The 25,523-nt window shown below is 33.8% G+C and overlaps 1 protein-coding gene across 1 annotated transcript; it reads right to left on the bottom strand.

The window, feature by feature from the left end:
• Positions 1 to 235: 235 nt before the first annotated feature.
• On the bottom strand, positions 236 to 22,641 carry LOC124366977 (uncharacterized protein C3orf38 homolog). Its single transcript, XM_046823616.1, has 5 exons — positions 22,278 to 22,641; positions 16,037 to 16,278; positions 9,191 to 9,358; positions 2,614 to 2,806; positions 236 to 544 (listed from the first exon to the last, which is right to left on the bottom strand). The coding sequence occupies exons 1-5, from the start codon at positions 22,474 to 22,476 to the stop codon at positions 363 to 365; spliced, it is 984 nt and encodes a 327-aa protein (XP_046679572.1). The 5' UTR covers positions 22,477 to 22,641; the 3' UTR covers positions 236 to 362.
• Positions 22,642 to 25,523: the final 2,882 nt, after the last annotated feature.

Raw genomic sequence — 25,523 nt, 5'->3', positions numbered from 1 at the left:
AGTTGTGGAGGATTTCCAATTTACCAATGCCTAGTAGATCTACAAAACTAAACTGGTTTCAAAGTGTTCTTGCTAATGTGGAAGACACAATGTGTTGGAGCAGTGAAACATTAATCATGTCTTACCCCACTGCTCCTTTCCTATATCACATCCCATATATTACAGTAGGTCAATTGCTGTTCAGTCATTTGCTAAACTCTGTCTTCATCCCAAAGGATTGATTAAATGAAAATCAAACAGTTCAATAACAACTTTATGACAAAATACGAGTACTTCCTTAAAATAGTAAAATACAGTATGTACATATTTATATAATATAATGATATATTACAGCCATCAATGTTGTTGTTGATGAAACACTATCAGTCAGGACTTTGTATCGGTAGAAGTGGTCTTGTCAGTTCACCGTCTCCGAGTGTAGGCAGAGCTGCGACATTAGATTTGCTGGTCAGCATCAACTGGCTTCGTTTTATCTTCCACGAGTTGTTTGTCAATGGGTCTCTGATGAGGTAAAACGTCTGCTCAAACAGCCCAACCACCACTCCTGTTCAGACGTGAGAAATACAATAATTAATGATAATTGAGCTCTGATTTTTCATGAGATCGTAAACGTTTCATGGGCGAGCACAATTGTTTTGACCATGTACTGTGTATGGTACTGTTTATTACAAAACATATTTACAGGGTTAGGTATTTTATTATTACAATTCATAAAATGAATCCAATAAAGAAAGTAACTTTTATTTAAAATATCTATATAAGACAGATGATACAAATTAATACAATATACTACAATTAATATTTATTCTCTAAGAGACGTCAGATATAAGATGGACGCAGGAAAATGTTTCCCACCATTGACCGTGAAGTATTTTCTGTTCTGTACAGCAGTAAGCTGTTTATCCAAGAACTGAACATGACTATATTAAGTGCCACCAAAGAAGTCCTTTGAATAATAGACAACTGTAGAGTAGCACAAGGTTGTCACATCAAACTAGTACAGTTATAAAAAACTCATAAGTTACCAACTATTTAGTAATTTTTGTAACAATTCTAACGGTACCTTTTCGCAATGAAATCCGTCAACACAAAAGTGAGCACCATCACTTTATAGGTATCCTTGCACAAGCCAGGAGCATCAAAGGTTTTATAGGTTGAAAGGTATCAGCTTATTTTGCATCAGTTATAAAAAAAATTTAATGATGTTTAAAATTTTTATAACAATTCCAACATTACTTTTCTCAATGAAATCCGTCAACGCATAAGCAAACATGAAAACTTTAAAGATACGCTTGCACAAGACCGGAGCAACAAACAACTGATACCTCTCAATTGTGACATGTTTGGCGTTCCAGGTGATGTGCACTACACTTGGACACTCTGGCCTCATCATCTAATTGGTACTGACTATGCCTCGTTGCATGATGTTTATTGGCTAAGTGAAGAACACGTCGCTGACAAGCTCCTAAGGACTTCATTTCTGGCGCGTTCTGTGTTTTAATAACACTTGAAAATGCATGTCAGTTGACTTTTCAACAAAAAACTTTCGAGACACCTTAACCTTCCGACTAATAATAAGAAATTGCCAGAATGATACACTGGTTTTTGTCTTTGCGCAGTATATTTTTCAGATATGTTTTAAAAATATGTGCTAAATCCTAAGTAATAAGTGTTGTATATCTTTTTTTGTTAGAAATCCGAGAAAATTTTAAAATGATACAAATATGTACTTACTAGAGTATTGTTTTTTTTTGTTTGTACATAAATTGATAAATGTGTATTGTAAATTTTTTGTTTTCTAAATTCACTCCTTGTAACTTTCACATGACTTGAGATAGTAAGATACTGTAAATGTACAAAATATACATTATATATATACACTTATTTAAAACACAAAAAAGTTTTTTTATAAAAATGTAAAATATGTACAATTTTTTGGCATTACACGTATCCATATTGGTATTTGATGAATTCTTTGGACAAGAGGAATATCAGATAATGATGAATTGTTTTCACTGTCACTATCAATTTTCACAACCCAACTCACATTCCACCACTTTATAATCCTCCAGACTAACTGACAACAAATCTGACAAAGGAATGTCATCATGCATTTTATTTGCCGATATGTCAATTGCATCATCAGAAATAATATTTTCATCATCCAATGGTTCACGTATATAATTTGAGCAACGAGGATCGTCAATTTCACAAAATAACAATAAATTATAAACAACTAACTAGCCTATATAATAACCTAGCAACAAAGAACGTCAAGTTCGTGCAGCGCGTCACCAATTGCATAATCCGTCAGCTGTATGCTGTGCGGCATTTGGATCAATTTTAGCTGACAATGAGTAATATTACGAATATAAACAATACAAAATGAACTGGTATTTCTGAGTAGAGGAATCGACTGGTGCGAGTTTTGTCTTTATAACTTAAACAGTGTTTGTGTAATAATAGCTGAAAGTTGACCGACGGCTGTGCCGTCTTTATCAGTTCACATGCAGTATTGATGAACGTCTGTGCCACCGGTTATCAGTTTGAGGGTTAAAACATTTCATATGACATGAAAAACTCATACTTGCAGTTATGCCTAAAAAGACGCACCTGCACTCTGGTGTAGCGTGCCGCAGACTAACACCACCACCAGACCATGGGGTTCCGACCGTCCCTTCACACCTTCTGCTGACAGGTTGGGTGAGAAATACAGCTTGTGTCGCTGCTTAATCTCCGCCAGAAGGGCCACCACTGCAGCAGCACTCTCCGCTTCCTCAGTGGCCACTTCCCCATTTGAATTCAGCTGAAGCAAAATATTTAGCATAACTTAATTCTGAAACAATTCTTAATAGTAATTAAATACCAAATATTGATATGTGGATTCATCTTATTTACTCCACTGTACCAAATAAAATGTCATAACTGAAAATTGACATATTGTATAATGTAGTGTATACAATCTAGCCCTATGCAAGTCTGGCACACTCAGTGAAATGTTTTTGTCTTTGAAAGTGTGCTGCTAGAACAGTTTGTAGTCTGTCAGTCAGTTACAATGATTCTGTCTAAAGTAATTGTTTATAACAGCTTCGTAGGTGTGATAGGTACTATGTAGTTTCAAATTTAGAGTACAGATTGAAAGTTTAATTGTTGGAAAAATGTCATTCGTCATATTAATGTTGGATACAAACATTAACATCCGGTTGTGGAGAAAACAGGATTTTTCGGACATGTGCCTTTGTTTAGTGATACAAGAAAACAGTAACACCATCATTGTGTTACTCTTAAAATGTTTTGAATAAGATGAAAACTCTTAAACTGATCAACTTAATATAGGCTACATTGGTCGCCAATTTTGAAAACTGGCCAATTCAGGGCCGTCCGAAGGGGGGGCGAACGGGGCGGTCGCCCCGGGCGCTGCGGCCAAAGAGGCGCCGCGCCGCGGCTAGGAGGTGCCTTACTCATAGTCAATATTAAATTTGTAAAACTAAATTTCAACGATATTCTACTATATACATACAAACCCCCAATCCGGTGCCTTAATATTTGTTAAAAATAACTTGGTTTGAACCATATACTTAAAAATAATGTTTATTTTTAGTAAGTTAAGTTTGGCAACACCGCACTTGCAACTCCAACTGTCACTGTCACTGCGTCTACACCGTATAGGTTAGGTTGCTAACTACTCTCGTGTGTTTAGTGTTTGTAGAGACTTAGAGCTGTGAAATTAAGCGAATGTGTACGTGAGAGGTGAGCTTCATATTGTATTAGTACCTACCTACATATACAAAAGCTACAGACATGTGGTAGTTAAATATGTGTTGGTTGTCATATGTATTGGTAATAATTATGTAAATGTTGTTTCGACCAAGGTACTACGTGCACTCTAGCTTGCATGTCGTAGCGTAGGCATAAAAACTACGCAACATGTAGAGCAACAGATTTAAACATTATTTTTTAATTTCATTTTAAGTAAACAAGCATAATTTTTTGAAGAAGTTTAATTTTATTTCAGATTATTTTATTAAAATGTCTAAAAAACTATCAGGTGCTCAGAGACGAAAATTAACAAAAGACACAGTGCTCTTTTAAGTAAAGTACCCAAGTTGACAAAATTCTTCACAATAGTTGAGGGCACTACCCAACAACCTACTTCATCTTTACCCGCTACTTCAAATACCCAGGACTTCGACCATGAATGTGAACAAGACCTAATTTTAACTGAGGTAGAGGAGACTGCTGAAATACTGAAGGAGGAAACCAGTGACAAGCTTAAGAAGGGAACTGTTGAAATGTTAAACTACCAAAACTAAACATTTTTCAAATGACCCGTCAACTTGGCCTGAAAATTTAACTGCCAGAGAGAGAGATGAAATCATAACAAGGGGTGCTCCGTCATTTAAAAAAAGTAATGATGACTATCCATTAAACAGTGAAAAGCGTCATTTTTCAAATGATTTTCAATATCGCCAGAAAATGGCGAGAAAGTGAAAAGGCGGTGGTTAGTTTATCTTGCTCTTCTGATGCAGTGTTCTGCTTTCCATGTCGTTTATTTGACAATAATCCACACTCAAGTTTTGGCAAAAAGCAAGGATTCAATAATTGGAAAAAATTTCATGAGCGAGCTTCATCTCACGAAACATCATCTGAGCATTTTAAGTTTACCCAGCAATGGATTGAAGCTGAACGTAGAATCAACCAAAATGCAGCAATTGATACTGAGCTCATGGGCCAAATACAAAAAGAAGCCGATAGATGGCAAAACATACTAAGAAGAATTATTGCTATTATTATTTACTTAGCAGAACACAACTTGGCTTTTCGTGGAAACTCAACAAAACTTTTAACAAAAAATAACGGAAACTTCCTTGGCCTTATCCAGTTACTAGAAGAGTTTGATCCGGTTATGATGGAACATTTAACCCTCTCCCGCTCGCAAGGCATGAATTGGCACGGCCACAATATAGCCACTGCAGCCTAAACGGCACAGATCGGCACGCACTGCTTTATCTACTAGAGCCGATAAGTGCTGCTCTCGAGTAGCAATAGTTTTTACTACTACGGGTTGTTTGCTATCAGGAGACCATTTACTTTACTTTTACAGTAGATTTAATCCATTATTTTGCTATTTATATTAGTTGTGCGGAAACTATGGCGGGTTGTAGTCGTACACTTCGTGACAGTGAAATCGATCTCGTTATTAGTAGTGATTGCGATGATTCAAGTGAGTGTAGTGATGTACCAGAGCTTTGTGAAGTGGTTAGTGGCATTGAGGATGTAGTTCGGAGTGATCACAGTGGCAGGGGCAGTGATGGCGAGCCAGACAATGACCTTCACCAAGTAGCTGCGCAACAAACAACCCGGCGCCCAGCTGTCCGTGTGCCCCCTCCCTGGTCTCTTACAATCAACTTCATTGAACCAATATATATTAAAATAATTAATATATATAATTATAGTTAATTACAATGACAGAACGTATGTAAGTTGAGACGCTGCGTATTTTGACCGAGCCCGACCGGCAGAGCGAATTAATTGAGGTTAGAAGCACCGTGAGCGCCTGGAAACAATGGGAGCGGGAGAGGGTTAAGATGCATTGAAGAGAGTGAATATCGAGTTCAAATGTTAAGTGTCAATATTCAAAATTAGTTGATAAACTGTCTGGCAAAGGAGGTGAAAAACAATATAATCGAGAAAATAAAGCTGTCACGGTACTTCTCAGTTATGTTGGATTGTACGCCAGACGTAAGTCATAAGGAACAAACATCTCTCACCATTCGCTATGTTCACGAAGAAGAGGAGATCGATGGTGAAATTGTTATTGAAGAATGTTTTATAGGCTACATGATTACTGAGGAGTCAACAGGGGAAGCATTGACTCAATTGTTAACAGAAGAGGTAGAGTTATGTGGTTTGGACATGAGTAACTGCCGCGGGCAAGAGTACGACAATGGCGCAAACATGGCAGGAGCTAAAAAAAGGGGTCCAATCACGAATATCCTCAGAATATCCTTTAGCTGTATTTACACCCTGCGGATGCCACAGCCTCAACTTGGTTGTTGCAGATGGAGCCAGATCATCCGTCAAGTCTACTACTTTTTGGAATCCTTCAAAGGATTTACACTATTTTCGCATCATCTCCAAAACGTTGGTGCGTTGTCAGTGACCATGTTAAAGGTTTAACTTTGAAAAAGATTTGTGAAACAAGATGGGAGGCTCGAATAAGTTCTGTATCTGCCGTTCGATACCAGTACAAAGACGTCCTTGACGCTCTTGTAGAACTGAGTGAAACTGTCAATGACCCTACAATCTCATCTGAAGCCAAGTCCCTCCAAATTCACATGGAAGACTTTTCATTTCTGGTTTGCCTTACTGTTTGGCACGATGTTTTGTTTGAGGTAAACTTGATAAGTAAAACCTTACAAGGTAAAAGCACTGATATTGCTTTAACATCAAATCTGCTGCAAAAAACTTTACAGTTCATAGATGATTTTCGTAAAGACGGTTTAAATGACTCTGTTTCAAAAGTCAAAGAGATTTGTAGTGACATTGACGTGGAACCATTGTTTAAAGAAAAACGCTAAAGAAAAAAAAGCTTTTTGATTATGAAAATAAAAGTGACTACAAAGCAACCCCAGAAGAAGATTTTAAAAGAAACGTTTTCTACCCACTATTGGACATTATGCAGGCTTCCCTAAAAGAAAGGTTGATTCAGTTTTCAAACCACAACTTGAAATGGGGGTTCTTATACGACCTTAAACAACTCCCTCACGCAGAAGATTTGAAGGAATGTTGTGAAAATTTACAGAAACACCTATCTGATACCTCTGATATAATCGGAAAAGAACTTTATCAGGAACTCCTTCATGTCAAAACTATTGTGAATGAAGTAAGCCTAGCTAAGGCAACCCCATTACAAGTTTTAAAAGTGATTAAGAAGACAGACCTATACACAAACTTATGGATTGCACTACGAATCCTTCTAACTATTACCATATCTGTTGCCAGTTGTGAAAGAAGCTTTAGTAAGCTTAAATTAATAAAAACCTACTTACGTTCTTCAATGTCTCAGGAGAGACTGTCATCCCTTGCCATGCTGTCTATTGAAAATGAAGAATGTAAAAGGCTGAAGTTAGAAGACGTTATCAAGAAGTTTGCTAGTGCAAAGGCCAGGAAGATTTCTTTTTAAGAATAAAACTATCTCTGTCAAAGGTAAATAATAGTTATGACATTAAGATTGAAATAGTTATGCATTGCGTTTATATCTGTTACTACTATTAATAGCCCTAAAGTTCCACAAAAGTATTGTATGCCAAAGAGCCAAAGTAATAATTTCTTTATATCTATGTATATAGGTCTATTCAATATTCTATTATCTATTCTAAAACATGTTTAAATGTACATATATAATATATTTGGTATTTTGTTACACACAGAAAACTGGAGTATTTATTTACATATAACAATTTCCAAAAATTCCTTATCACTTGGTATGGCTGTACTGACGAAAATGTAATTTTTATGTGGGGGCCCCCAAGGCATGATTTGCCCCGGGCGCATTAAATACTGGGGACGGCCCTGACTCAATTAACAAGGAAACCTAAAGTATCAAACAGATTAGATATTTGTAACAAACCAATGCGGAGTCACTATGGTTTTGAGCTCATCTAGAATGAACCAATAATAAAAAAAAGGCCCATTCCCATTTCCTTCTTTGCTGCCCTCTTGTATCTGCCGTGAAGATCACCATTTACTATTGGCCTGTGGTCGGTTCTGTGTGATTGGTTGTTCAGAGCAGACCGATTGTGATCTATTCTATAGTTCGGTTTTAATAATTATTTGTGTTTTGTTTTTATTAAGTGTATGTATAAGAGATAATGCGCATGAAGTTGACACATAACATGTTTGTTCTGATTCTTGACTTATACGTGTCACAACTTGAAGAAAAGATCAGATTGCAGATCTTGAAATGCAAGATTGAAGATGTGAAGAAGCGAAATCATAAGTGAGCTATCCAGCTATCTACATATTTAAAATATCAAATCAGGATTGCTATGTTGTCTAAGGTGCTATTCTCGGATGTGGGAGTAAGTCGTGGATTTTGATCTGTGTGGGGTTCGATTCCCACACCTGACGTTAGGAATTTTTGTGGTCTGGTATACACCTGGTCTCATTGGTTTGAAGGTTGGCTGACGGGATAATCCAACAAATTAACGGTGGTTGGTTTGGGTGTAAGATGATGGGATAAGTGTGTTCTTTTATAATGTACCAGACCCAAAACATCTGTTTTGCATTTTTTTTTTATCCAATATTAAAAAAAAAACAATGTATTTGTGTTATTTTATGTTTAGCAAAGCATTTATTATTAAATAATTACTGTAATAATCACTATTAAGTTTGAAATTTTTAATAATAACACCAAACTGTGAAAACCCTGTGTTACAACTAGCAGGTTAAAGGAATTATTGTGTTATTCAGAAGACACTAACAGTTTGTCTAATATGCTATTATTTATACTATCATTATAGTTTTGATAGCAGATTTATATAATTTACTAACAATAAGTATTACCATTTTTGTAGGATAGAAAGGTTATTATCCTGTAACAAAAAAGAGTTTTTAACCCCAAGAGCCAAAATAAAATACAGCTTGTAAGGCCAGCACCACTGACCACAAAAAATAGTAATTACTTTCTAATATTCTCTTTGTTTTACAATGAATGGTGAGTGCTGAAACCTATCGAGCAGCTTTATTTTAAAGTAATGTTTAGGTAAAGCACTAGCTTTGAAATTAGCCTATAATTATTTTCTAAACACTGACAGTGCAAATGAGATATATGACACGTAGTGGGCCAATACACTGAAGTGATAGAAACCTAGAAAATGTTACTAGAAGACGTGTGCTAACTATTCTTCACTACACATACATGTATATTTTTAAAAGTATTCTTCTGTAAAACGTGTTAAACAGTTCATGTCAACTGTAAATGCCTACTTTATAATATTTTATTTACATATCTTTTTAACAATATACGTATAAGAGTTTAAATTATTTTTTATTTATTCTTTAAATAACATTTTAAATTATATGCAAATAATGCGGAGGATATTGAAAAATAATTAAGTAAATAAATAAAGTCCCTGAGATCTCTACTCTTTGTGAACCCTCCTGAACTACACTTCTGGGAGATTACCATAATTTGTATGGTTGAGTCGCTCCAGAAGTTTTCTGATCCAAGTGCAAAACTGCTGCCATCCAAAAAGTCCTTGTTGAGCAGTTGATAGAACCACTCGGTGAACTTTAGTGCCAGAAGATCCACTTGTACCGGCTCCAGCTGAGTGGAGATCACCTGACTGGTCGTCTGTAAAAAATTGATAAAAATTCAATATTCAAATTCAAAACAACTCATTCATATAATTTGTACAAGAACGGCATCAGTAATATTTTATTCAAAATATATTTATATTTCCATAAATTTTTCAAGTGAACATAACCTTTATCGGTTAAAAATATTTCAAGGTGTTTTTGAACAATAAAATTATTTTCCATACTGAGTAAGTCTTTTGGAATTTTATTTATAAACTTAATTCCTTCCGAACCTGGTTTCTTATAATGAAATTTCAATGAGTGTTTATATACAATTGGTTTCGAGTAAAGTAGTCGTGACTTGACCCTAATCGAGGTAATTTGTTAAACATTCGATCTGACTATCATTACTGTTTTCAAATACACATGTATATAATATTATATACAAGGTGTTTGAAAAGTATGGGTACGGCTTAATATTTTTAAAAACCATAGGAGATAACATCTATAAACTTTTGCACAGTGTCGTATGGCTATGTAAACTATTTTTCCATGCTATTACCATGACATGCCAACCATGGGGGGACGGCCCACAGAGGAAAACATGGAAATCTTAAATGAGAGCATGGTTCGAGTGATACCTCATTTGAAAGAGCTCACTTAGTAGAGTTGAAATGCCGCAAACCCGCATCTCAAAAGGTTTATCCCAATCAGAAATTGGGGGGTTTGTTTTAGGTACACATTGTGAAGTACATTATGCACTGCACTGCCATTTCTGGCTGGATCGTCATATTCTGATGCGGTAACGCGCGTTTTCACTCTACTAACCGATGTGTTTTTTCACTGACTTTTTTTTTAATTAGCAAGTTATGTTATAAATTTATATAACACAATAAATAAAACTAAAAATGAATTCGTCATCTTTATGTCTATGAATTAATTAAGTTCTACCATTGTTCTTTGTTTGGTGAAATAGTTTAACTTACCACTTAATTTTTGAATTCAATTTTTTTTTGTTATTTTTTTATAAATACTAATTGGTCTTCCGATCATATGTTAGTTTGCTTATTTAAACGCATATGTGACAGATACGGCCAAATACAAAATAATTGAATCGGAAAAAGTAAGCGCTCTGTGGTGTAATGGTAGCACATTCACCCGGCAAGTGAGAGATCCGGGTTCGACTCCCGGCGGAGCAAGTACTTTTTGTGATTCAATGCTTATTGAAATTAAATAAGGCTATTGCCATTTATACAGTTTAATGTAAATAAAAGTCGTTTGAACAGGTATTTGGTCTTCCGATCATATGTTAGTTTGCTTATTTAAACGCATATGTGACAGATACGGCCAAATACAAAATAATTGAATCGGAAAAAGTAAGCGCTCTGTGGTGTAATGGTAGCACATTCACCCGGCAAGTGAGAGATCCGGGTTCGACTCCCGGCGGAGCAAGTACTTTTTTGTGATTCAATGCTTATTGAAATTAAATAAGGCTATTGCCATTTATACAGTTTAATTGTAAATAAAAGTCGTTTGACAGGTATTTGGTCTTCCGATCATATGTTAGTTTGCTTATTTAAACGCATATGTGACAGATACGGCCAAATACAAAATAATTGAATCGGAAAAAGTAAAGCGCTCCTGTGGTGTAAATGGTAGCACATTCACCCGGCAAGTGAGAGATTCCGGTTTTCGACTCCCGGCGGAGCAAAGTACTTTTTGTGATTCAATGCTTATTGAAATTAAATAAGGCTATTGCCATTTATAACAGTTTAATATATATATATAATATATATACATTCCATAAACAGTTCAAATTCCCAATTTAGAAAAATAATCTTTTACAGAATCCCGGTCCCTTTACATTTAGTATTATTCTAATTGCCTTTTTTTGAAGCAGAATGCTTTGCAAATTTTTATTAATTAGTGGCCCCATACAACGCTACACCAATGGTTATATGGGAATGTATGGTGGCATAGTAAGCAAAAAAAGTTAAGTACAAACTTGAAGCATTAAGGATTTGATGGTGCGCCATGGCAATGTTTATCTCTTATTGCATAAACTTTATTATACTTACAAGAGAAATTGATTTAACACGATAGAAAGTTCTCATGATATTGTATTTTATTTATACAACCTAAAATAATCATGGATACTAAATGTTTTTTGATAGAAAAGAGATTGGATATTGAAAATTATATAAGTATAATATATATATATTATATTATATATAATATTTATATATAGTAATTAGCAATTAAAGACTGCTATTCACTATTTTAATAAAGAACCTTAAAAAGTTTATTCGTAAAAAAATCCACTACATTGTTGTATGTACTTGCAATGCATGGATTTAACCTGTTTTTACGTTTTGGTGCTGGTAAACTCAGTTATTTGTTATTCAATCTTTTTGAAACAAAAATTGTTGAATTGGTAATAAAATATGCTAAAAAAGTTATCCTGGTGAATTTGTTGTCAAAGTAACCGTTTCAAAAGCTAATACAATTAGAAAATTTTGAATGGCCCGCCATTTTGAAATGCAATGAGATATTTGTTTTATTTTTTTTCACTGAAAAGGACCAACACTAGGTTGTAACATAACTGTTAAGTTTGAATTCTGTATCTTAAGTGGTTTTTGAGTAGTAATTTTTTTCCCAAAAAATACATACAGACAGACAGACGCTAAACGAAGTGAAATAGGGGCACCTGTTATATTGCATTATTTGTTAGTTTTGGCCTGCTGAACAATGTGGCAAAGTTTGTTCGAATGGTTGCTGGACACCCTGTATATAATTTCAATAAGAATTGAATCACAAAAAGTACTTGCTTCGCCGTGACTCGAACCCGGATCTCTCAGTTGCCGGGTGAATGTGCTATAATTACACATATATTATATATATATATATACACAAGGTATTCTGTGAGATTTGGTACAACTGTAGGGTATGATAGTAGACACAAAAACAAGGAAAAATGTTCATATGAACATATGTTTGGTATTGTTAGCTTTGTAATTAAATTTGCAATAATTAAATCTTGCAATTTTTACATGGGATTAAAAGTTCTTGGGATATCAAAGACTGGAAAATTTTAAATGCCGCCATTTTGAAATGGAAAGTGATAGTAAGATTTTTTTTCTGTTGAATTAATTTAACATAACTGCCAAGTTTCATGTTATTTGGTTGGGCTGGCTATATTTTCAAATTCTGTGTGCGATTCTAAGCTAAAAATGAAGAATGACTTTTTTCCAATTTCCACTTTGTTTAGCTGCTAGCTGCCATTTTGTATTTTTCATTAACAAATTCATATCTCTAAAACTAGTAAAGGTAACAAAACCAAATTTGGAACATAGGTTTGAATAGGTAAGAGGAAAATAAAAAATGATTGTGTTATTTTGTTTAGTATTAACAAAATGGCAACTATTAAAACTTTTAAAGTTAAATAACAAAAAAACAGTATAGCTATAAAAAATGCACGAAACACCGAAGTTTTGGAGAATTTTTTTGCAATTCCAATGGTATTAACCTAACTCCAACGAAATCCGTCAAGCATAAGCAAGTACAACCACTTTGAAGGTATGTTTGCACAAGCCAGAAGAAGGAAACATTTTGTCTTCTGATAGGTGTCAGCTGTATTACATCAGTTATAAAAAATGTACAAGGTACTAACTATTTGGACAATGTTATTACAATTCCAACGGTACTTATTTCAACCAAATCCGTCAATGCAAAATGAGCTCGACCACTTTAAAGATGCTGTTGTAGACGCCAGGAGTAACTCTAAACTATGACATGTTTGGCGCTCTCGGTTTGTACAAGCGTATCTTTAAAGTGGTTGTGCTCGCTTATGCCTTGAAGGATTCCGTTGAAACTAGTATCGTTGGAATTGCAATAAAGTTTTCCAAATAGTTGGTGTCATGTACATTTTTTATAACTATACTGGTTTTTTTTGTTATTTGATTTTAAAATTTTTCAAAAGACAACATTTTGTTAATATTAAAGAAATAAAGGCCAGATATATTCGAAATAGATTGAGATATCTATGTACAACCTTCCCCGTACTTATAATAATACTGTTATGGAGGATAAAAAATGTCCCTCCCTTTTCAAAGGAGGGTAGAAGGGAGTAGCTTTAAATTAAAAAAATGCAACCCCTATCTTGTGCTCTTTACATGTCCTTTTAAAGGGCAACTATTAAGAAACACAATGACACTTAGAAAACATATTTGAGTTTGAGTTTTAGTTTTAGTTTTGAATTTTTTCTATGTAAAAATGAATAACTTGTAAATGTTTATTGTATTTTGAGGAAATAAATATATTCTATTCTATTCTAAAAACATCTCTACAACGTTTCTAGCAAAAGTTATAGGCAAATAACGCAAAAAAACAATACTCTATAGGGACAATACCAATATCTTGCACATATCAATACAATGTATGCGTGATATCTTTCAGTAAGACTTTGAGGTGCCCATCTTATCCCTTTATGTAGTATTTAATTTTTGTGGTGTGCACAGTTTTGATAAGAGGTGTCTTTTTCTATGAGGTGGAATTACTATGTAAGGGTTAATTGCCCATAACTTTTGCTAGGAACGTCATAGAGAAGTTGTCTTCATGTCATGGTGTTTCTATTGAATAGATATTTAAAATGACATGTCACAAGATAGGTGTACATCGATATCTCAATTCAATTGCAATATATCCAGGTACACACACACACAATAACCACTTTAGAATAACATAACAAATGATAAAAATCTGGGTTTGTCTAGGAAGAACACTAGGTGACTAACATAGTCGAAATACGGCTGATCTTAATCTTTTGTACTTGTGTGTGTGATAGTACCTCCACCAATATATTGTGCGCAAGTTTATTAGTTATTTTATTACAGTAATGACACGGACTTACTTACGTTTACAGAGGTCTGAACAACGTTCAACGTTGCATTGTACATTAGTCCCCCTGGGAGGATTTCATCCATCATATAACTGTTCTCTCCAATAATTTGTGAGCAAGTTTAATACAGTAATGACATGGACTTACTTACGTTTACAGAGGTCTGAACAACGTTCAACGTTGCATTGTACATTAGTCCCCCTGGGAGGATTTCATCCATCATATAACTGTTCTCTCCAATAATTTGTGAGCAAGTTTAATACAGTAATGACACAGACTTACTTACGTTTACAGAGGTCTGAACTACATTGGATTGTACATTAGGCTCTGTGGGAGGATTTCCTCCATCATGTAACTGTTCTCTCCAGTAATTTGTGAGCAAGTTTAATACAATAATGACATGGACTTACTTACGTTTACAGAGGTCTGAACTACATTGGATTGTACATTAGCCTCCATGGGAGGATTTATTCCATCATGTAACTGTTCTCTCCAGTAATTTGTGAGCAAGTTTAATACAATAATGACATGGACTTACTTACGTTTACAGAGGTCTGAACTACATTGGATTGTACATTAGCCTCCATGGGAGGATTTATTCCATCATGTAACTGTTCTCTCCAGTAATTTGTGAGCAAGTTTAATACAGTAATGACATGGACTTACTTACGTTTACAGAGGTCTGAACAACGTTCAACGTTGCATTGTACATTAGTCCCCCTGGGAGGATTTCATCCATCATATAACTGTTCTCTCCAATAATTTGTGAGCAAGTTTAATACAGTAATGACACAGACTTACTTACGTTTACAGAGGTCTGAACTACATTGGATTGTACATTAGGCTCTGTGGGAGGATTTCCTCCATCATGTAACTGTTCTCTCCAGTAATTTGTGAGCAAGTTTAATACAATAATGACATGGACTTACTTACGTTTACAGAGGTCTGAACTACATTGGATTGTACATTAGCCTCCATGGGAGGATTTATTCCATCATGTAACTGTTCTCTCCAGTAATTTGTGAGCAAGTTTAATACAGTAATGACATGGACTTACTTACGTTTACAGAGGTCTGAACAACGTTCAACGTTGCATTGTACATTAGTCCCCCTGGGAGGATTTCATCCATCATATAACTGTTCTCTCCAATAATTTGTGAGCAAGTTTAATACAGTAATGACACAGACTTACTTACGTTTACAGAGGTCTGAACTACATTGGATTGTACATTAGGCTCTGTGGGAGGATTTCCTCCATCATGTAACTGTTCTCTCCAGTAATTTGTGAGCAAGTTTAATACAATAATGACATGGACTTACTTACGTTTACAGAGGTCTGAACTACATTGGATTGTACATTAGCCTCCATGGGAGGATTTATTCCATCATGTAACTGTTCTCTCCAGTAATTTGTGAGCAAGTTTAATACAATAATGACATGGACTTACTTACGTTTACAGAGGTCTGAACTACATTGGATTGTACATTAGGCTCTGTGGGAGGATTTCCTCCATCATGTAACTGTTCTCTCCAGTAATTTGTGAGCAAGTTTAATACAATAATGACATGGACTTACTTACGTTTACAGAGGTCTGAACTACATTGGATTGTACATTAGCCTCCATGGGAGGATTTATTCCATCATGTAACTGTTCTCTCCAGTAATTTGTGAGCAAGTTTAATACAGTAATGACATGGACTTACTTACGTTTACAGAGGTCTGAACTACATTGGATTGTACATTAGCCTCCATGGGAGGATATCCTCCATTATGTAACTGTTCTCTCCAATACTTTGTGAGCAAGTTTAATACAATAATGACACAGACTTACTTACGTTTACAGAGGTCTGAACTACATTGGATTGTACATTAGCCTCTGTGGGAGGATTTTCTCCATTATGCAACTGTTCTCTCCAGTAATTTGTGAGCAAGTTTATCAGCGATTTTTTGTCCAAATTACTGTCTGTGGTAACTTTCTTCCAGTGGAGATAATTGAAAAGTAACTCTCTTGAAATTTTTTTTCTGTTGAGGATACTTTCAACTGTGTCTGAATGTTGTAGGATGGCTTCATTTGCTTCTGCAAAATATGACACAAACACATCACTTAAATTATTTTCTCTGATCGGACGTAATATTTCCCACAATCAACATTTTCCCTGTAAATAAGATGTTATAGATACTGTTTTCCTTGATAAAAAAATTGGTCTTAATACTTACTTGGTCTTCATAGGTTCGTCCTTGAAGAAACAACAACCTTACTAAATACCATACTTTATCTCTGGTAGTTACAGAACTACAAAAGTGTTAAGCACTTTTTTACCATAAGTCAACATCATACATTCCTTAAAGATTAGAACGAGATATTCCACTAAAGTATATGTCATACATTTTCTCATCCAAGGAATCTAATATTTTGAATAAATACAAATATTTATTACTATATGTCATACTTTGTATTATATACACAAATAAAGCAAATTGTTAAATACATGTTGTAAATATATTTTAAAGTAATTTCAAACAAATACAGTGATGTAAAACAATCTTATATTACATTGTTTTCATTAATTGTAGGAAAAATAAAGAAAAAATCTGTGTTTTGCTGATTTGTTCTTTGAATTTTAATTATCTGTTTATGTATTGTAACTAAGTACCTCACATTAAATATATAAATAGTTAGTTACACAATATTATAACTATATATTTCCTTATTTTAAATAAGGTGAATTACTTAATAAAATCCACGATGAACTAGGAATTTCAGTTATGAATTGTAATAACCAACAGTTAAACAACATTGCTACTGTAATTCTCTAACTGTAAAATGTTGTTTTGTTTTATGTGTTACAATTTAATGTGCCAAATATAACATTAAAGAGGCTTATCAAGCCAGCTACTCCAATTTACACCGTATCCAAGTAATCGTCTCCTTCACTGTCACGTAGCTTGCAACGTTTACAGCATATAACACTTACATAACATAGTTATCTACCACAGAAGGGTTGATTCAATTTGAACATTGAATATTGTTCCAGTTCACCTTCCTTTTATTGCAGCATCCTGGAAACTGGAGTCATGTTAATCTGAAGAGATCTAAAGAAAGTTGGTCACAAAGAAGCTCAAAACGAACCTTTACATCGTTTCAACATCAGAGACAACTATAGATAGGTGAAGTGGCAGTCTCATTGTCTCATCAGGTACCCAATTGAGTGCACCAAGATGGTTCTGACACGGTCTCTAAGCACGGTGGAGTTTTCTACACATAACATAGCTCTGGTAGGAAGGGTTGATTCAATTTGAATGTCGAATTTTGCTCCGGTTCACCTTCCTTTCCTGCAGCGTCTGGTATCTGACACTGTCTCAGACTTGACTTCTGGAATCTGGATCAAGTTAGTCTGAAGAGATCCAAAGAATGAAGCTCAAAACGAACCTTTACATTGTTTTAACATCAGAGATACCTCACACCAAGGCTGTAAAACAGCTTGCCAGTAAATTACTCCATCAAATTTGCCATATGATTGATTTGATAGATTAAAATAAGAAGAAGATGTATAGAGTACTATCCTATCTTACCTAGGTCACCCGTTTTGTATGATTAATTTAATTAAATAAATGTAGGCTACAACATTCAAACTTTGCAAAATTTTAAGTTTAATTCACATATGTTTAAGAAAAGTATGGTTACTGTAACCTTCACTCCTTGTTTAAGTTATATTTGAGATGGATAAAATTTCAAATTCTAAATTTGTTACTAATACCTGTGTATAGACTTTCCAACGGTAACACTAGATTAGCTCTATTTTGTATGCAGATCACTTTCCAAGTAGTAAAACTACCAGACAATAATGTACCTGAGGCCTGATAGCCTAGACAATCTGTGGTAGGCCTATTTGGTTATACTGTAATTCATAATAAATATTATTTAAAGAGCTCAAAATTGAGCAAGAACGCATCCAAAAAATTCGTACAGCAAGTGTAATAGCAGAGCCTGAAGTGTTCACAGATGACTTCAATCTTCAAATCTGTTAGACATATTGTCAACAAGGTCTATATCTCCACAACAGGAGGTGAAGAATACAAAAGCTGCTTCATTTGTCCCCAAATTGAAGTCATCTGGTGTAAGAATTGGGGGTTGAGTAGGCCTTGAGACAGGGCCAATATATCCAAACCATTTATATTTAAAATCCAAGTTAAAATGTTCACAGAAATGTACATTTGAGCTTTAAAAATAGTTACTGAGTAAAATGTAAAGGTTTAGACCTAGTCACTTTCACAGAAAATCTTATTTGATGGTGACATTGCACAATGGTAGGTGGATTCTTGGTACCAACATATGGTTTTACCTAGTATTAAACAGGTATTCCTTTAAGTTAAGTTTACTTCATCTGTGAAAATTAAGTTTGTGAGAAAACTGGACAAATTTATTTCCTTATGAAAAAAAAAAAAAAAATAAACAAAAACAATTCTACAATTTACAATCATACAACCTCAACTTGTAGAGCTTGCAATTTCTGGATATTGAAAGTATGAAAAATATTTTCATCTAATAAGCCCACAATGTAGATGTTCTTCCTTTTATATTGAAGCACAATCTCTTCTATTCAAAATCTACCAGTATAGTTCTACTGTTCAGCATTAAAATCTAATATTTTAATGATGAACAAGAAACTAATTAGGGCATTTCTATTTATAAAATATAACAAACAAAACAAAATATAGGTACTATCTCTAGGGATGTATATATTTTTTTCACCAGAAATTTGTGGGCATCAAATCCCGCATTGATGGCTAGGGGCATTTCCGACCAGTACTTTCCCGAACTCAGATCGTCAAATATTTCTGACCTCAGATCATGTCCCAGATCGTCAAATATTTCTGACCTCAGATCATGTTCAAGATGGTCCAACTATTCTGACATCAGATCACGCAGGATGATCTGGCATGTTATCTGAGGTCGGAAATGGAAATGCCCCTGGCCATTAAAGCGGGCTTCGTTGGCCGGCGCCACCCTGCATTTCTGGCAACAATGAAAAACATCCATCGAGATACCATCAGATCATGTGAGCACTCGTATATACTAACTTTAATTATGGTACTACTAGTAAACCTACTTATATCAAGTAATAACAAGTAGTAGATAGGGACAGACTGGCAGCCAGATAATACCAAACTACCTTATAATGTTTTTGGTTTTGATAATTCTAGTACTTCTTATTAATAATTTTGTACCCTGATTCGATTATGGTCGTAGCTGCTTACTACTGCAGCCAAAATACATGATAGCAAATTATTATCCTACCTGGCTTTGTTAAAACAGGTTCTGTATTTTGTTAAAAATGTAATTCTACAGATATTGGTTATCGGACAATTATTGTAATAGCCTACCCTTGAGTGTGATCTGGAAATTAATAATTTGCTATACTAAACACAGCCTACATAGGCTAAATTAAGTGTTTTACTTACAGTCGGACTGCAGTATAATAAGTGGCCATCACGATAATTGATTTATTCATGAGTAACAAACCCTCATTATATTTATTTCAAATTACAGTACAGTTCTGATGTTTTTGTAACTTAAAAAGGGTAGGGTCCAATAAGCGGACCCGGTTTTTTATATCGAAATTGGCAAACGATATTACTTAATCATAACCATCGATATAATCAATCGATACTGATGAATTATTTTTAACAACTTAAATAATCTATATGAACAGCTGTAAACACTTTCAAATAATACAATTAAGGTAATATTTTAAATTTCACGTAACATTGTGTATTAAAATGGCCGTCAATCTTAGGAAGCTTCACGAAATTGCTTTAAAAGACGATAAAATATGTTTTTTATGGCTTCAGGATGTTGGGTTAGTACCTAAGAATCCATTATGTGATATTTGTGGAAAGGTAACAAATGTAACTGTCAGAGGAGCTAACATGGTCGTCTTCAGATGCAAAAAAAGAAGGTAATGGTGGACACAACTTTAGTAAAAACGTTTTCGTTCTGTTTCATTTAGTTAAAGTTATGAGTTTCCCTGATTTTGGTTATGTTCATTTATTATTTGTTATCATTAAATTCACATTTTAATTTAAACATATGATTGTTATTACTTTTATATCGATTGATAGTCTATGATTCGATATGGGAATATTAGGTATCGATGATTATATTCTTCGATATAAAAAACCGGGTCCGCTTATTGGACCGTACCCTTTAAAAATAATAATTTAAATGATGAATAAAAAACTATCTAGGGTACGTATATTTACAAAATGTAACAAACAAATCAGCATTAAATTTAGTAACCTTTCACTATTTTTAAGGATAAACATGTCCGACACCTTGTTACACAAATAACATATACAACGTCTTTGTACTTGCTTCCATTAGAGATGAGAAGTATATAACGCATTAGTGTCAGTAACAGGGTTTATCCGTAGTAACCTGTTACCGGGATTTAAACGTGTTATCAGAAATACCCTGTTATTTCAGTAAAAGTTGGGTTAATTGATTCTTTCTGGTACTAGGTTACTTAGTAACGGTAACAACAGAGGTGATTTCGTGCAAGCAATTAGGCTAGGAATGAACCTGTACAGAATTATTTCTGGAAAAATGAAAACAAACCGAATGATTTTGTTCACTTGTTCGTTCTCAGTTCTCATTTATTATAAGTAATCCATTTCATAGTAGTATACTAATCTTAATATTACATTGTAATGATTTACATTTTTGTATACTACATGTAAATAGACCCACACATGTAGATTTAGTCGACTCCTAGTTTACTTGCAACTAAGTAAAGTCAGTTCAGTAACAGCATGATGCTAATACCGAGTGTGGATCAGCTAATATCATGTCACCACGGTAACAGGAACATAATATACCTCTTGACCACGTTATTTTGCTAATAGGTTATTGACAAATAACAGTATTTCCCATCTTTGGGGGCCATAATTCAAATACCATACACACATGATTTCACTTAGTTTGAATTAATTTGAAACATTAATGTTGTACAGAATTACGTTACAGGCTTTAAAGATTGTATTTAACTGTATTGTTATTCTGTAAAATAAAAACAGCTGCCAAATATTAATTATGAATATCTATAGCTCAAATGTTTGTATATTCAATCGTTTCCATTGATTTGATTGTGATTGTTGCTGTGGTCACTTATTATACTGCAGCCAAAGATGCATTATATAGTAGTAGAGCTTGTTAAAAATGGATGTAATAATACCAATAAAGTATAAGTAGGCTACTGTATTTAGATTTGATATAGTCTATCATGATCAATTAGAAGTTGATCATTACTGACATATCAATAGTAGGCCTACTTATCAGGGCACATCTCATGAAGGCATGGTTTAACGTTATTAAAACTGGGTAGGGTACTATAAGCGGACCCGGTTTTTTATATCGAAATTGGCAAACGATATTACTTAATCATAACCATCGATATAATCAATCGATACTGATTTGAAATTACGTTAACCTGTGTTAGTATGCAAAACATTACGGCGATCGGAGCGGTAGTCGCTGATCTTAAGATTTACCTTGAATTATTAACTTAAATAGTCTATATCAACAGCTGTAAACACTTTAAAATAATACACGTAGGGTAATATTTCAATTTTACATAAGTAATTTTAATTATTAAAAATGGCAGTCAATTTTAGAAAACTAGCCAACATGACATTGCCTTGAAAGATGACAAGACATAAATAAAATATATATTTTTTGTGGCTTCAACATGTTGGACTCGTACCGAAAACCCATTATGTGAAATTTGTGGGAAAGAAACAACTGTAACTGTGAGAGGAGCAAATATGGTCGTCTTCCGTTTTCCTAATTTTTGTTATAATAATTTGTTTGATCACTGTAAACATTACATTGATATTTTAATTTAAAACATATGATTGTTATTGAGGACTATAGATACTTTTATATCGATTGATAGTCTAGGATTTGAGATGTGAATATTAGGTATCGAAGACTACATTCTTCGATATAAAAAACCGGGTCCGCTTATCGTACTCTACCCTCAACACTGTCAAAGAGAATAGGTTAGACTAAACTACCTTGTCTTGTACACGTTTTCAGAAGACCTTTCGTAACCGTCGACGCCAAGGAGTTCAGGTCATCCAAAGACATTCCATTCAGTAATTCTGCAATGTTAACTCTTTCTTCTAAAGTAAGCATACTGAATGAATATTTAAACTTACACTGATTTATGTGCAAAATTAAACAGTCACATAACCTCAATACCGGAGAACACATTCATTAAAGAAATTATTATTTCATATGTCGAACAACTTGAACATACAAAGTATTAATAATGTTTATAAAAACATAACAAATTCTGGATAGTGAAAATTGTAATATATTTTATCAACAATTTCACTAGACATTTACTTCCAGACTTCCAGTTCCTACTGTGGAAAGAACAACAGCTGATATGAGACGTAAATAAATCACGTAATAACATGATCATACAATATACAATCCTAAAAATGTACTCCTACCTCAGCTCAGAGAATATATTTCATGTGAAGTAAATATTCTCTATGGCAGATCCATAGCGGTTTACAAACGAAAAGTTATGTACAATTCAGTGTTATGTATTTAAACATTTTCCCACCAGAAAAAGTGGAACATGAAAGGAAGTTTAGAAATATTTCGTTACTCCTCGTAAGTGAACACTCGTTATAGGTCTATTGCAATTAGTTTAAGTTTAACGCTTTTAAGTTTAACTGTAGCACCAATACTTTACAGTATACTAATTTACATTAGGTACTTTATCAACAACTCTGGTGAAGTCAGGAAGGAAGTTGAAAATAGAGGTTTTCATCTATTGGCCGATTTATTCAATGCAGTTGTACGTCTTGAATATTTCCCAACAAAGAAAGTACTTAAAATAATAGTTACTAAATCATGAGGGCTTACGATCAATAAAGTTGCTTTTTACAGTTTAATTCTTTATTTTGTGTAAAAATTAACACATTTTAAACTTTGAGTTTTGTCTTGATTTTGTTTGATAGATACTGTTAGCAACACATTTCATATTAACTTCTACTAGAGGCAAATTGTAATTTTATAATTAATTTTAGCCTCTTAAACAACATATAATATATTCTAGTCATACATTTACAAGTTATTATTATTCAACCAGTGTTTTTCTGGTTTCTTGGTTACATAAAATATTAATGAGAATAATTTATTTACACAATAGAACACAAAGGTTTATGTGCAAGTAAAAACATCAGTATATAAAGTAACTGTACGAAAGCAATATCAGAGAACAAATTTACAATAGGCCGTACAATCTAAATGTAAAACAGAGTACGATCAAGTACAATTACTATTACAATTATTCCTACTAAAACACTATCGGTCTCATCATACATGGGTATCACGAGAGCATCGTGAAGACTTTAAAAAGCCTTCCTGATCAAGTAAGCCTTAAAATGCTTTTTAAACTGTTTTGAACACATTTGGAAGTTAATTGTAGAGTTTACGACCAAAACAAAACATGTAGTATTGGCAAAGGTTGAATTTGAATGAGTCTAAAATTAGGTCATTTCTGTGCTGTAATCAAGATTTAAATATGGAAACAGATTTTTATTTGAAAAACAAACATTGTCGATTAAAAACGAGAAGGGAGGTTAAGGTTAGGATTCCACTATATCGGAAACGCTCTCTACAGCTTTCGTCTGATCTAATTTCCCAGACGACCCTCAACGCTTTCTTTTAAAGAGTAAATACTCTATTTAAGTAATGGCACCAGAAAATAATCAACCGTATCTCAACTTTGACTCAAATAAGCCTAAGTATCCCAACTTAAGAACTTCTTCTGAGAAAAATGTAGAAATGCACCTCAGGGTAAATGTAACTGAATTCAGCTGTTTCGTTAATGTGTTTATGTGGGTTTCAAGTCAAAATCAAGATAGACCACTAAGACTCACACAGAAAAAGTGGTATTTATTGAATTGCCACCTAATGCATTAATATCGTTAACATTTTGAAAGGTTTAGGAATAAAATTCCACAATATTCGTTTTAGAAAAGTTTAAGAATAGGTTATTGGTGCAGAGCAAGTCAGAAATCAAGGATGATATGGCTGTATACTTTTTTAATAGGGCACTGAAGTAACAGTTATTTAGAATAAGGCTAGTGTCATCCGCGAAAAGAGCAGGTATTATGGTTCTGTTGAAATGACTTTCAATACATTTATATGTGCTGAGCATTAATGTTTATGAGGAAAAGTAAGAATCCAAGGATAGATCCCTGAGGTACTCCGATCTTGATATCATAAAAATCTGAAATATACTACTGGGGATTATTGCGAATTTCAACACATTGCACGCTCCAGCTAGGTAAGTTTTAAACCGTTGAAGTACAATCCTTACAAGTTTATTAAGAAGTATATGATGATCTAAAACATCAAAAGCTCTGCTGAGGTCACAAAAAGATCCTAGAATCGTTATTTTATAGCACTTCTAAAGTAATATAGAGGTGAAAATTAGGTTAGAGAGTATAAAGTTTACAGTAAAAGCACGCTATCATCAAACATCAATAAGCTTGTTCAGGGATAATTAAACTTATCTGTAGAAATAAAGTTTATATGAAACGTATTTAACTAAAACAAAATTTAATCATAAAATTAACAAAAAATTGAACAAAGTAGTTAAGTTCACATCACAAATCAAGACCAAATCTAAATCTTGATGTCTGGATCAAAATACAAATTAAAGTAGTTATAACGTTTTAATCTATATTTGATACGACTGAATTCAAAGCTCCTACATAAATGTTATTATCAGTGAGAATAGACTAATAAGCGATGAATTATTTTGAAATAAAATACTCTTGGGAGGAGACAGGTACTGTTTGTCCCATCCCCTCAATGCGCCCCTGTTTATTTATTATCTGATTAAAATGCATTAATATTTATAATTGTATAACATAAAAAAGACATATTCCGAGGTAAAACATGGTCGGAATAGTAGTGTTTAACAAGGCAGCACTATAGGCTGTATTCTTTATGTTCTGTATAAACCTAATGTCCTTTTAAGGCCATACAATTACACCTGAATTCGCTGAGGATACTGTTCTGTTGGCTTCTCATCAAACCCTCTGAAGAATACATCTTCAGTTCGATTATATCTTGGCTATATACCAATATGACTCAGAGGTGAATGAGAGCTAAGAAAATACATCCACTTGTCAGGTCGAAACTTACATCATGTCGTTTTAAATTAGATCTAATTGTTTGGATACACAGAGTTATATACCTGATTGCCTAGGCATATACAATATGCTTGTATC

Source organism: Homalodisca vitripennis, chromosome 7, assembly GCF_021130785.1.
Source record: "Homalodisca vitripennis isolate AUS2020 chromosome 7, UT_GWSS_2.1, whole genome shotgun sequence".
NCBI lineage: Eukaryota > Metazoa > Arthropoda > Insecta > Hemiptera > Cicadellidae > Homalodisca > Homalodisca vitripennis.
The sequence above is the reverse complement of the archived record's forward strand: the minus strand, read 5'-3'. Positions and strand labels throughout refer to the sequence as shown.

Coding starts and splice junctions, on each gene's coding strand:
- LOC124366977 (XM_046823616.1), bottom strand. CDS start 22,476: ATGTGTTCTCCGGTATTGAGGTTATGTGACTGTTTAATTTTGCACATA. Junction 9,359..16,036: donor TAGTTCAGACCTCTGTAAAC/GTAAGTAAGTCT, acceptor AATTTTTTACAG/ACGACCAGTCAGGTGATCTC. Junction 2,807..9,190: donor ACTCAACCATACAAATTATG/GTAATCTCCCAG, acceptor ATTTTGCTTCAG/CTGAATTCAAATGGGGAAGT.